The following is a 12,052-nucleotide window of genomic DNA, read 5'->3' on the forward strand; positions in this document are numbered from 1 at the left end:
ATTAAGCTTTTATATCTTACTGAGATAATTAAGTACAAAAACACTTAAAATAAGAAAAATATTCTAACATAAATCCCTCTTGGTGAAAAAAATTATCTTGACAGAAAGAAAACAAGAAAAATCTCCTTAATTTAAGATATTTAATCTTACTAAGATTTCAGTTTTTGCAGTGATATGCTCACCTGGACCAGCCGGCGACGATGGTGAGAATTATGTTTTTTGATTTCTCCAGTGTGTTCAACACCATCCGTCTGGTTCTACTGGGTGAGAAGACGACAGCAATTCAGGTGGATCCCCTGGTTCCACCTGTTAGTTAGATAGTGATGGATTGTGGATTGTCTAACTGGCAGAACACAGTTTGTGTGCCTGTGACACTGTGTGTCAGACAGTGTTGTTGGGAACACAGGGGCGCCAGAAGGGAGTGTCCTTTCTCCCTTCCTTTTCACCCTCTCTACAATAGACTTCAGCTATTGCACTGAGACCTGTCATCTCCAGAGGTTCTCAGATGGCTCAGCTGTGGTTTGGTTGTAACAGTGAGGATGATGAGACTGAGGACAGTTGCTGCTGTACGACCTTGTTACATGGTGTGGGCTGGACCACCTGCTGCTCAATGCCATCAGACTTTACAACGCCCAACTCTTAGTAACTTAAATCTAATTTTCTCTGCACTCATTCATAGATTATTTATAGATTTAACATATTTGCATGTACATGCTCGTTAGTTTATTTATTTTTATTTTGTCATATTGAATTACTTGCCTCAATCTGAAGGTGGAGGAAGCCACCTTTCTTTTATCTGTTATGGTTATATTTGTATTATTAATTAATGGAGTATTTGGATGGAGTAGCTTGTCAACAAATAAGCAATTTTCCCTTGGGGATTAGTAAAGTACATTCTATTCTTCTATACAAGTTATGTTACCCTTGACGCTTAGTGGTTACCATAGTAATCAGTAACTGAGATCATTCCCTTTTTCTGTTGCCATATGAAACTGGTATGTATTAAGATCAGTTCTGTGTTTTTTATAAGTGTTATATTTTAGCATGTATTTTAGACTAACTTAACTAAATACAGGCTTTCATGTGTAATTTTGCCATGTTTTGTTTGTTTTTAAAAGTTATAATGTTTTTTGCTGTGTTTAATTTTACAACACAGCACCATTGACAGCAGTTAACTGCCGTCAACTGTTCATTGGGAGCCAACTGTTCATTGGGAGCCGTTGCTCTGTAGTGGGGACTTCTTATACTTATTCACTGGATTTTTATTTATATAGGGGCAGAAGCTGTTGGACTGCTCTTAACCACTAGCTTAACTTTTTCTCTCATTAGGTATGTTTTAATTTTTGATAGAAAGTAATGTTTCATTTACCAACGGTGTGGTAGTCTTTGAATGTGAGATATATGCCATTTATGTCAAAGAAAATATTGATTATATGGATTGATTACATAAATTTATGATCAGAAATCATACAATCATCCTAATTTTGTTAACTAATTGTGTAATGCCAGAATTTTGATATTTTAGTTTTACACTTTTTTATGCATTTTGTTTTAAATGTGACATTTCTCTGACATAACTTGATATTTTAATTAATCATCCACTTTTATTTAAACTGACGGTTTTCTTTCATCTTGTCTCTGTGAGCTGATGGAGGGATATGAGAGAGTGATGCCAGCCCTGTCTGAGAAAGTGCTGACAGTCAGCATGTTACTGAGTCTCTTCTTTCTTCCAGGTGAGCTGTTAGGCTGTAATAATAATAATAATACATTTTATTTCAAAGGCGCCTTTCTGGCACTCAAGGACACCGTACAATAGTAAAAAAAACTGTGACAGAAACAAATAAAATGTAACAAGTAAAAGTAGATAAAAATAAATAAAACAAAACAATGTATCTATATAAGAACTATGTAAAATCAGGCAAACCAATTGTGTCATGTGGAAAAGGCAGATCTAAAAAGGTGWGTTTTGAGTTCGGTTTTAAAATTTGATAATGACTTTATGTTTCTAAGGTATGGTGGTAATGAGTTCCATAGTTGGGGAGCAACTTCCGGTTGGAAATAAAGTTCCAACCGGAACACGGTGTGCTAAATAATAAAACAACAGACTTCGAGGCAGATCCATTTTTCTCGAGGAATTTTAATAATCGAAGTACTGGAATCACTCGAGGAATAGTTTCAGTCCTACCGGATACCCAAGTGGCCTGGGTCGTATTCGAAAAGAATCCGACCTGTGGTATTCAGACCGTAATGAAAAGATCGGATACAGGTCGCATTACTCAAAAAAAATTGGGATTGAGTCATTTGGGTCAGAAAGGCTGTGTTCACACTGTTCACACTGCAGCCTAAGTTCTCTCACAGCTATTTGGAGACATTACTGGAATCATTTATTTTTCTAGTCCCAAGAAATAGATCCTGATTTTGTTTAAATGCTCCACATGTAGCAGGCTGCAGTTTAAGGGTCAGAAAACTTCTCTTCATGACCATTTTGCTTCACATTGTGTCCATCTTTATTCTACTTTTACAGGAGTTCAGACCAACTGTCATTCGACCCATATGGGAATCAACATTACTGCGCCAAAGCATATTAATGCTCTGAGTGGATCCTGTTTGCTAATTCCATGTAGCTTTACTGACCACAAGCAAATGAAGATTGACGAAAGAGAAAAAACATCTGGAATTTGGATAAGATCTACAGTCTGGGTTACCAATTATCCACGTCTTGTGGTTTACAACAGCAGTTGGTCAAAAAACAAATATGAAATGAAAATGATTGGAAATCTGAGTGAGAAAAACTGCACAACTGTGTTTTCTAATACACATTCAAGTCATACAGACCGTTACTTCTTCAGTATTGAAAATGGGCTTCTCAGATCGTTTGCTATCTGTGATCCTGTTCTTTTAATAATTAAAGGTGAGAGCCTTTTGTTTTTATTTATATTTGATATTCATATGTAGAGAAAATGAATTATGATGCATTTTTGATGTAAAACAAACTCCATAAAACTTCACTGTAAAATTATACATGTTCTGGACAACAGGATCAGAGTCCAGAGTTAAAGAAAGCCGTTTGTGAACACAAAGTGGATGTTTTATCTAACTTTATCTTTCAATGTGCTCTAACCGTCATATTTATCATCCGCCATTTTGCTTTTCTCAACTAGTGTTTAAAGTGGAGTCAGTCTGCTGTATCTCACTGTGTCAAATGTGTGTGTGATGTAAAAACACAGATTCTGCTTGGAGCCCCAAGATTGAAATCTCAGGTGACGTGAAGGAGAATGACTCTATCACCGTAACGTGCTCAGCTCTCACTCCCTGTCCATATTCACCTCCTGAACTCACCTTGAACCTCCAACCAAACCTTCCCAGACAGATGGAAAGGAACACAGATGGAACATTTACATCTACAATCCAGCAGAACATCACTCTGTCATACAAATATGATGGATACAACATCATCTGCTCTGCCAGATATCCTGTGAATGCAGGAAAACCTAACAAGAAACCTGATAAGGGATCAATGACAAAATTCACTCTCTTTTTTTCCTGTAAGTAATACTACCTGAACATCATGGTTCAGCTGGTTCTCATCAATAATCTGGAGGTTTGCTACATTTTCCTCAGATGCTCCCAAAGAAACCTCAGCAACCATAATTTCATCAGTAGATGACAGTTTGAAGCTGCGTTGCTCCAGCAGAGCCAATCCTCCCGTCAGCGTCTTCACCTGGTTCAAGAACACCACAAATGGAGCCATGAAAGTAGCTGAAGGAGAAAATTATGGAGTCCAGGTCACTGAGGGGGGAATTTATTACTGTGCGGCTACGAATGATGTTGGTAGTCAGATATCTCCAGAGATTCATCTGTCTGTAAAAGAAAAGGAAAAAGAAAAAGAAAAAGGTAAATAGAGAAATATGGAAGGATGTTACTGTGGCTGAGTCACCAAATCAAGTCATTTAAATGTTGCAAATGAAAACAGATTTAAACAATCACATTGATTCAGCTTTTATTTTTCTCCATTCAGTGATTGAGCCAACTCGTAAAGTCATTGAAAGAAAAGGTACCCATCTATTTCTCTGAAGAATTTTCTGTTCACTGTTAGGAACCTGGGTTGTTGAGCTGTTTTGGAGTTTGATTTGATTTTAGTTTCATTATTTTTCCTTGTTAGTTCCTTAGTTTGATCCAGTTAGTCTGGATCAAAATAGATCCAGACTAACTGGATTAGTCCTTTCTTAGTGATTCTAGTTTATTTCGTGTGTCTAGTTATTCTTTAGTGTTAGATTTATTTCCTAGTTCCTTGTGTACTTGCCAGAGGTGGCCGGTGCCCAACCCACCTCTATGGGACCCTCATCCATTGCTCCTCTTGTCTGTGTCACCATCTACATGATCCTCAACCAGCTCCATGCATAAAGACTTTAAAACCAGTTCCTCACCCCAGAGATACACCAGCAATTGATCCATCAGTTCCAGTGTCTGTCATGTCCACAGCAACAGCTTCTGTGGAGTTAGCTCCTCGGTTCCAGGCTGCTCAGCCTCCTGAACTCCACAGTGACTCTGTCTCCAAGAGGGTTGAGGTCGACCCGCTGCTGTCCCCAGTGCTTTGTTGTGGGTCCTCAGCTACCAGGCCTCAACATTGGGTCAAAGACATCCCCAGGTCTCAATGGGATGACTTTAAAGTTCTTTAGCTGATGCTGGCCCCCAAGCTTCAAGCTCCTCCTTTGTTTCGGCCTACTGACTAACAGGATCATCAAGCCTTTGGGTTCCACTGGCCGAAAGGCAGACATCCAGATCCTCCTTCTGCATTCCATCAGTTGAATCCTCTTTGTGGATTCCTTCACCGCAACGCTGACCTCAGGACTTCAGGGTCCTCTGTCACTGGCACCCTGCAAGGTTTCTGCTCCTTTGTCGCCGCACATCAGACTCTCTGCTCCTTTGTCTCTCAACTTCTTTGTCGACACACATCAGTATCTGGCTGTCCTTCCGAAGCCCCCTCCAAACACACTGGTTAGGTTGTTTGTTTTTTTTTGGACTTTTATTGCCATCTGGTATCCATCTTGAAGTCAAAAAGATTTCTTTGCCTGATTCAGCAAAAAAACAATCAATTAAATGAAGTTTTGGTGATCCTCCAGTTGCTCCATACTTCTCGTATTTTATATTCAACATCAAAGTAAAGGCAAACTGTCGAGGTTTTTAGTTATACAACTAAAAGCTAACCTTGTTATACAAATGGTTATCAAGTAACATATTTACGATGGTGTAAGAAGTTGTTTTAATGGTTAGCGTCAGAAATATCTGTCTTCAGGTTTTTTTGCTTCTTATTTTCCCAGGAGCTGAGAGTTCTCAAGTTGAGATTACACTTATAGTAGCAGTTGGTGTTGTCATACTTATCTGCCTGCTCAAAGTCGTCATGTGGTGAGTATTTTGAGCAGTATTTTGTGAACTTGAGTAAATGTACACCTGGAAACTATTCTCAGTACTTAACTGTTTCTACATTTTGTTTAATACTTTCTTACTCTTGATTGCATTAAATTAATTTCTTTCCTAAAAGTTCTACACAGAAGTCCCTCAGTATGACAATGTGGGGTGAAAAACGTTTTGTGCAAATTAATTATATATATTTTTTAAATGTTAAATTTATTTTTGTTGAAATAAATCACAAATACCTTCAACATTATATGGTTTTAATATAAAATTAAGGCATGAATTACATTTCAAGTTGAACATCTGTCGTAACTTAATATGCCTGAGTTATTTTTGATTAAACAAAGAAAATATTCTTTATTTTTTCATTACCTCATCTAATTTCTTTTCTAACTTAACAGTGCACACAATCCAATGAAAACATTGGAATAACCTCATATTACATGCTTTCACAGTTTGAGAATAATTATACCAAATGGATCAGTTGAAGTATTTGCTCCACAGATGTTTTAGTGAGCAGTGGGTCAAGCGAAGGTGAAATTTTGCCTCAATTTAGCCAAATGTACCCATAAGTGTGTTAAATAGTTTTTCACCTCAACAGATAATCTGGTGTAATTAAAACTCTCATTTCTACTGTATGACTATTTCTGCATGTCACATAGCCTGTTGTCATGACATTTATTCTGTGTATCATCAAAATATACCATTGTCCACACAATGGAATCACAACGACGAATAGAAAATGAGCTCAATTGTATCCTTTTGGCTCCATTTAGTGGAATTTTATTGAGGAAACAGAAATAACAATGAAGACAGTTGTCAACAAATGTGCAAAATACTATTTATCAATTTTAAAATTTTTCAATTATCAATCCAGGAATATATCTGCTGAAAACTAATCTTGATTCTGTTTATCAAAATGGCATGAGAGAAAACACACTGAATTATAACATAATTAGGAACACAATACTAACGCTGTACAGATGCATTATGCTTATTTTGTTTCCACAATGGTAAATCGATTAGACTTCTTACTTGGAAGAAGAGAAAATAAAGGCTCTGCTGAAGTTATAAGAGGCTTGGTCCTGTCTGTGCTGGATGGTCAAGCCTCCTGCAGCCTGTAATAATATATAAACTATTGCACAGTTTTCTGATTATAAGATATTTTTTCCTACTGCAACTACTTCAAAAATAACAAACCATCATATAAAAGCAATCTTGCATTGTTGTATCAGTAAAGTCAGGTCATGGTCACAGTAGCCTAAGTTTTCCTTTCCCCAACCTATTGGGCCAACTCTGTGCAGGGGAATCCCAAGCCATTCGCCGGCCAGACAAAGCTTCCCAAACAGTGAATGTCGACTCTGTTCCATTAAATCTATTGTTGTTCGACACAAAAACCAAAACCTGAAAGAAAAGTTTGGAACAACTCATCCACTGTATCAAAAGCTGTGTGTATAGCACAGTGTTACACACAGAAACAAAGTCACCTGAAATAGTTTTACAATGATTGGAAAGGTGGTGGCCTCCACTGTCCACTGACACCAGTTGGGAGAGGGCCGGACAACCAGTGGTATATTTTCAGTAGCAAATTTTTGGTAGACTCTGCAATGCCTGATGGACTTATTTATCTGCTTAGATTAAAATCTAAAAAAGTACTTGTGTATGAATTTTATTTTTGTAATTTATGTTAATGTGATTTCTTGGTTTTCCAGTTTAATCAATTTGCAAAGCTTTTTTTCCCAGCATTGTTATAATGACGTATTGGTGGGGAGAATTTTGAGGAAAGAGATTGATTTATTTTCCGTATGCACTGTAATACTTGAACTTCTTATGTGGAAAAATAAATAGTTTGGGCTCAAAAATGTCTGCATCCTACAGACTCACTCACTACTAATACCAGAACTTGTTCCTGTAATTATTATTCTCACATAAATTATTCTGTTCTATTATTTCTTCCAGGTTTGTAAAGATCAAAAATCCAACCCCACCACAGGTCAGTGTAGGTGTAATACTACACTATCATGATTACAAATAATCATCATGAACAAATGATGTATCAATATGATCTTTAAAAGAGTCAAAATCACCTGTTGGTAATCATGACTGTTTTATCTGTTTGTTATATTTCTGTTTTCCCTTCTGACTTCCCACAGAGTCCAGTTACTGACTAACTGGGCCTTGAATTGTGAGCCAGTACCACTGAGGGAGCTGTTTAACATGAGGATCTAAACTTCTTGATAAAACAGCTTCCTCCTTGCGTAACAGCAGTCAGCGACAGGAAACGACGTAAACACAGATCTCCAGATTTCTAAGAGCAGCTCAGCAGAGTCTGACTGCCCAGAGGTCATCAACACAAGGGAATAAACAGTGTCGTGATCCGTGTTTCTATGTGTTTATTTTTGAGTTTCTGTGTGATCCTGTTCCCTGTGAGTCCTGTCTCTGTGTCTTCCCCTGTTGATTGTCTCCCAGGTGTGTCTCGTTCCCTTGATTACCCCATGTGTATTTAGTCTCACCTGTTGTCTCTGTTCTTCGTTGGATCCTTGTCTATTGCTGTCCTATATACGTTTAATGTCAGTTGTTGCTCTCCAGTAGAACTGATAAGTCCTGGTTAGCTTCGCTCTTGTTTTCAGTCTCTATCAGTTGCTACCGGTATTAGCTGTGTGCTACTCTCTGCCGTGCTGCCTGTTCCTGGACTGTTTGAGCTTTATTATTCATTACAACTCATCATTTCGTCTATATCCTGGGTCCCGCGTCTCTCCTCACCACCAACCACCCCACCACATGATTTAATTATGATTTTCACCATTTGAGGAAGCAGTGCAACTTCTCATAGAACTCATACATGCATTTATCTTTAGTTGCATTGTTTACTACAATTGTTTCTTCACAGATCTGCCTAAAAATAATCAATCGGACAGTTGCAGGTGATCGAAAATGCTGCTGCTGGCGTTCTCATTAAAACCAGGAAGATGGAGCACATCACCCTGTTCTAAAGTCCTTCCACTGGCTTTCTAGCTCAGAGAGAAAATAAAGGCTTTTAAATATTTCTGTCGGTATACGTTGAGCAACATATGTGATGAGTATTGATGATTTTAACAATGGCATTCAGTGTCTGTTACAGGTTTTCACAATTGTTGACTATATGATGTTAATTTTTTTTTTTTTTCATAAAAACATACAAAATTGCCTTGTTTCTGAAATTCTCTATACATTCAAACCAGTTGTTATTCTCAACTGATTTAAATGGAAATATTTTATTAGAAAAAGCTACTCTGGGGAGTTCAGATTTTTTTGCAGTGCAAAACTATTTGTCTGTTGTGCTGCTGAGGTTTATGTTGACTGAAAGACATTAACTAGCAGGTTGAAAAAAGGTATTGTGCAAAGATGGATAAATCCACTAGAGGGCAACATCACTCCAACAGTTCCTGAATGTCCATCCATCCATTTTCTTGCACCCTTGTCCCTMAKGGGGTCGGGAGGGTTGCTGGTGCCTATCTCCAGCTAACGTTCCAGGCGAGAGGCAGGGTCAGTTCCTGAATGTGTTTTAGCATTTTAACTTGATAAAACTTTTGCAACCAGTTTCTTTCACATCACTCACACCAGGACTCAAGCAAACAAATCAGTTTAAATGTTTGCACTAAAACACAGGAAAGATCATTTTAGACGTTTTTGAAAAAGGCAGTCCTAACAAGAGCAGCACTTTACACTTCTAGACGGTCACAGCAGTAACAGAGGTGGTGTGGTTCCCATCTGCTTACATTGATCTAGGTAAAATGACAGCGACCCCTTTGCTCTGCACAGGCCTTGGGATCTTGTCACAGTGCACCTTCTTCGTTCAGGCACAAACAGGCCTCAAAAATATCTCCGTCTGCAATCGCTAACATCAGCTCTGGTATTTGACAGCCCTGTTTGGACAGCTTCCCACTATAGCAACTCACAATCCCATCTCACAATTAGTACTCTGATACTAATTCAGTGTTTGAAATAAAACACCTTTTATTCAAATAAAACTGAATTCGGGTGAAATATATTCATGTTCTAAAGGCTCGAATTTACTTGAAATGAACCAGCTCAGGTAACTTTCACAAAGATTTGAATGAATATGATAAGCTTGTAAAATTGTAGAACTGTTAAGGCATGATGATAACAATATACAGAACCATTTACTCCTGCACACATGTGGCAGCTGTAACCGTGCGGCACCTCATTCCCAACTGAGATTTGATGAGACTTTACAAACTAAGGAGACGCCCCTGCTGACCCACCATCCCTCTGCTGTGACAGGAGCACCACAGTGACAAATCAACAGGGGACCTGTTTCCGAATAAAAGCTTCTTTTCATTCTGTATAACTGACCCACATTCAGCCCATCCATGGAGCGTTGGCTCCAGTAATTTCCCTGACACAGCTGAGGCAGACACAGAAAACCTTAGGAACAGGACTTCACATATAATCAGAACCTGGAGGAAATCCATTAAGTGGTTAGAGGTATTTACAGTGGTGAGAGAGACAGTAAAAGTTAGCAGGAGCTATTAATTGAAAACAATTCACAGGGCTACTTCTAAACACATTATAGTGGGTTTAAGGCATGGGAGGGTTTTTTTTAGGATTCCAACAAACAGCCAGAGCATAAGAAGCAAAATTAAAATAATTTTCATCACATTAGCCAGAGCATTCATACCCTTTGTACTTTAGAATGATGCTGTTTGATCTCTAATATTCTCTGACAAACCTCTGTACATCACACAGCTAATGTTTACCTTCAGCGTACAATCATAAAGTTGAATTAAGGGGAATTAATGTATCCCACTGAAACCCTCTTGTCAACGACTTAACCTCTGCAGCCTGTTTACTCAGTTACGTCCCAGTGGGCGATCGCTGTGACAACAGAGTCTGATGGGAGGGGACTGCTTATGGCCTGCACTTTCTATATTTCACTGTGTATAGCAGTCAGCTGCACAGACATGCCCTTCAGTGGCATTCTGAAAGTAAATCCAAATGATTTGTAAAATGATTCTTTGATATGCTTGCATAACTTTATCATAAATACAAACATCTGCCAGGTAAGTAAGTTGAGTCAAAACAAGTTTGCGCCGGCATGTGTTAAAGATGAAGTCACATGAGGGCAGGGCTTTTGGGAAAACATGAAAAAGACTGCCGACAGAGGAAATGTGTAATGTGGCAGAAAAAAACAGTTGAGGGTGATGTAAGACACTGACAGGAAAGTGAGACAATGGTGAGGTGTGTGGTAGGATTGGATGGTGGGTTGAAGGTTGGCTTGCATAAGAGAACATCACAAATCGCTTCCACTTTCTAGGTTTGGGGTCTTGTGAGCTAGGTTGAGAGTGGTAGAAAAGGAGGAAAGATGCTCTGAAGAGATGGCAAATAATAATCCGAATGGTAGACCCAATGGTCTGTATAGGGTTGAAGCTTCCAAATATTAAGCAATTAAAGTCAAAGCAGGAGGAATGTATAAGACATTTTATTGATCAGCAAAAATGTTGTATATGTTGCATGTATATGCAAGCCCATTACATACATGATAGCCAAATATTAGTAATTGTGTAAAATAAGATCCAGTAATTTAAAACTCCAACAGAATCCATGTCTCCTGCAAGCAACTGTCAATATCCAGGAGACCACTCCTTCTGCGAAACAAAGCATAGAGTCAGATGCTGTTTTTTGGTTGGGAGATTTTACCAGGCTGAGGCTGCTATGAATCCGATGCTTATTACTTAAGCAACATGTGAAAATAACTTTTGCACTTTTTACTTAGTTTGTAAAATGTTTTTGTTGATCTTCCAAATCTTCTCATCTAAATTATTCTAACAGGTAAAAAAAAAAATAGAGCGGCTAGGATAGGAATCAGTGCCTCCAAATCCGAAGCCATGATCTTGAGCCGGAAAAAGGTAGACTGCCTTCTCTGGGTTGAGGAGTTTAAGTATCTCGGGATCTTGTTCATGAATGAGGGAAGAAGGAAGCGGAAGATTGATAGACGGATTGGCGCAGCGTCTGCAGTGAAGTGGGGGCTGTACTGGTTTGTCGTTGTGAGGAGAGAGATGAGTTAAAAATCCAAGCTCTCGATTTACCAGTTGATCTACGTTCCTACCCTCAACTATGGTCATGAGCTTTGAGCTTTGGGTCATGACCGAAAGAACGAGGTCACGGATAAAAGCGGCCGAAATGGGTTTTCTCCATAGGGTGTCTGGGCTCTCCCTTAGAAATAGGGTGAGAAGCTCAGTCATCTGGGAGGGATTCAGAGTAGAGCTGCTGCTCCTTCACGTCGAGAGGAGTCAGTTGAGGTGGCTTGGGCATTTGGTTAGGATGCCTCCTGGACGCCTCCCTGGTGAAGTGTTCCGGGCGCATCTCACCGGGAGGAGTCTCCGGGGAAGACCCAGGACACACTGGAGGGACTATGTTTCTCTTCTGGCCTGGGAACGCCTTGGGATTCTCACGGAGGAGCTAGAGCAAGTGGTTGAAGAGAGGGAAGTCTGGGCCTCCTTTTTTAGACTACTACCCCCACGACCCGACCCCAGATAAGCGATGGATGGATGGATGGATGGATGGATGGATGGATGGATGGATGGATGGATGGATGGATGGATGGATGGATGGATGGATGGATGGATGGATGGAT

The 12,052-nt window shown here is 39.1% G+C and overlaps 1 protein-coding gene across 3 annotated transcripts; it reads left to right on the plus strand.

The window, feature by feature from the left end:
* The first annotated feature begins 912 nt into the window (after window positions 1–912).
* Window positions 913–7,797, plus strand: LOC103482343 (sialic acid-binding Ig-like lectin 12). Of its 3 annotated transcripts, none has more exons than XM_008438452.1 (9): window positions 913–995; window positions 1,646–1,733; window positions 2,525–2,911; window positions 3,228–3,545; window positions 3,622–3,894; window positions 4,019–4,054; window positions 5,322–5,406; window positions 7,375–7,408; window positions 7,569–7,797. In XM_008438452.1, the coding sequence occupies exons 1-9, from the start codon at window positions 987–989 to the stop codon at window positions 7,584–7,586; spliced, it is 1,248 nt and encodes a 415-aa protein (XP_008436674.1). In that variant the 5' UTR covers window positions 913–986; the 3' UTR covers window positions 7,587–7,797. The 3 variants fall into 3 exon arrangements, with proteins under 3 accessions (XP_008436674.1, XP_008436676.1, XP_008436675.1); XM_008438453.1 differs by lacking the exon at window positions 913–995 and adding an exon at window positions 1,275–1,329; XM_008438454.1 differs by lacking the exon at window positions 2,525–2,911.
* Window positions 7,798–12,052: the final 4,255 nt, after the last annotated feature.

This window comes from Poecilia reticulata, linkage group LG20 (assembly GCF_000633615.1).
Source record: "Poecilia reticulata strain Guanapo linkage group LG20, Guppy_female_1.0+MT, whole genome shotgun sequence".
Lineage (NCBI taxonomy): Eukaryota > Metazoa > Chordata > Actinopteri > Cyprinodontiformes > Poeciliidae > Poecilia > Poecilia reticulata.

Excerpts from the sequence above, each read along its gene's own strand:
- LOC103482343 (XM_008438452.1), top strand. Across the intron at positions 2,912-3,227 it reads TGTTCTTTTAATAATTAAAG|ATTCTGCTTGGAGCCCCAAG; the intron begins GTGAGAGCCTTT and ends GTAAAAACACAG. Across the intron at positions 5,407-7,374 it reads CTGCTCAAAGTCGTCATGTG|GTTTGTAAAGATCAAAAATC; the intron begins GTGAGTATTTTG and ends TATTTCTTCCAG.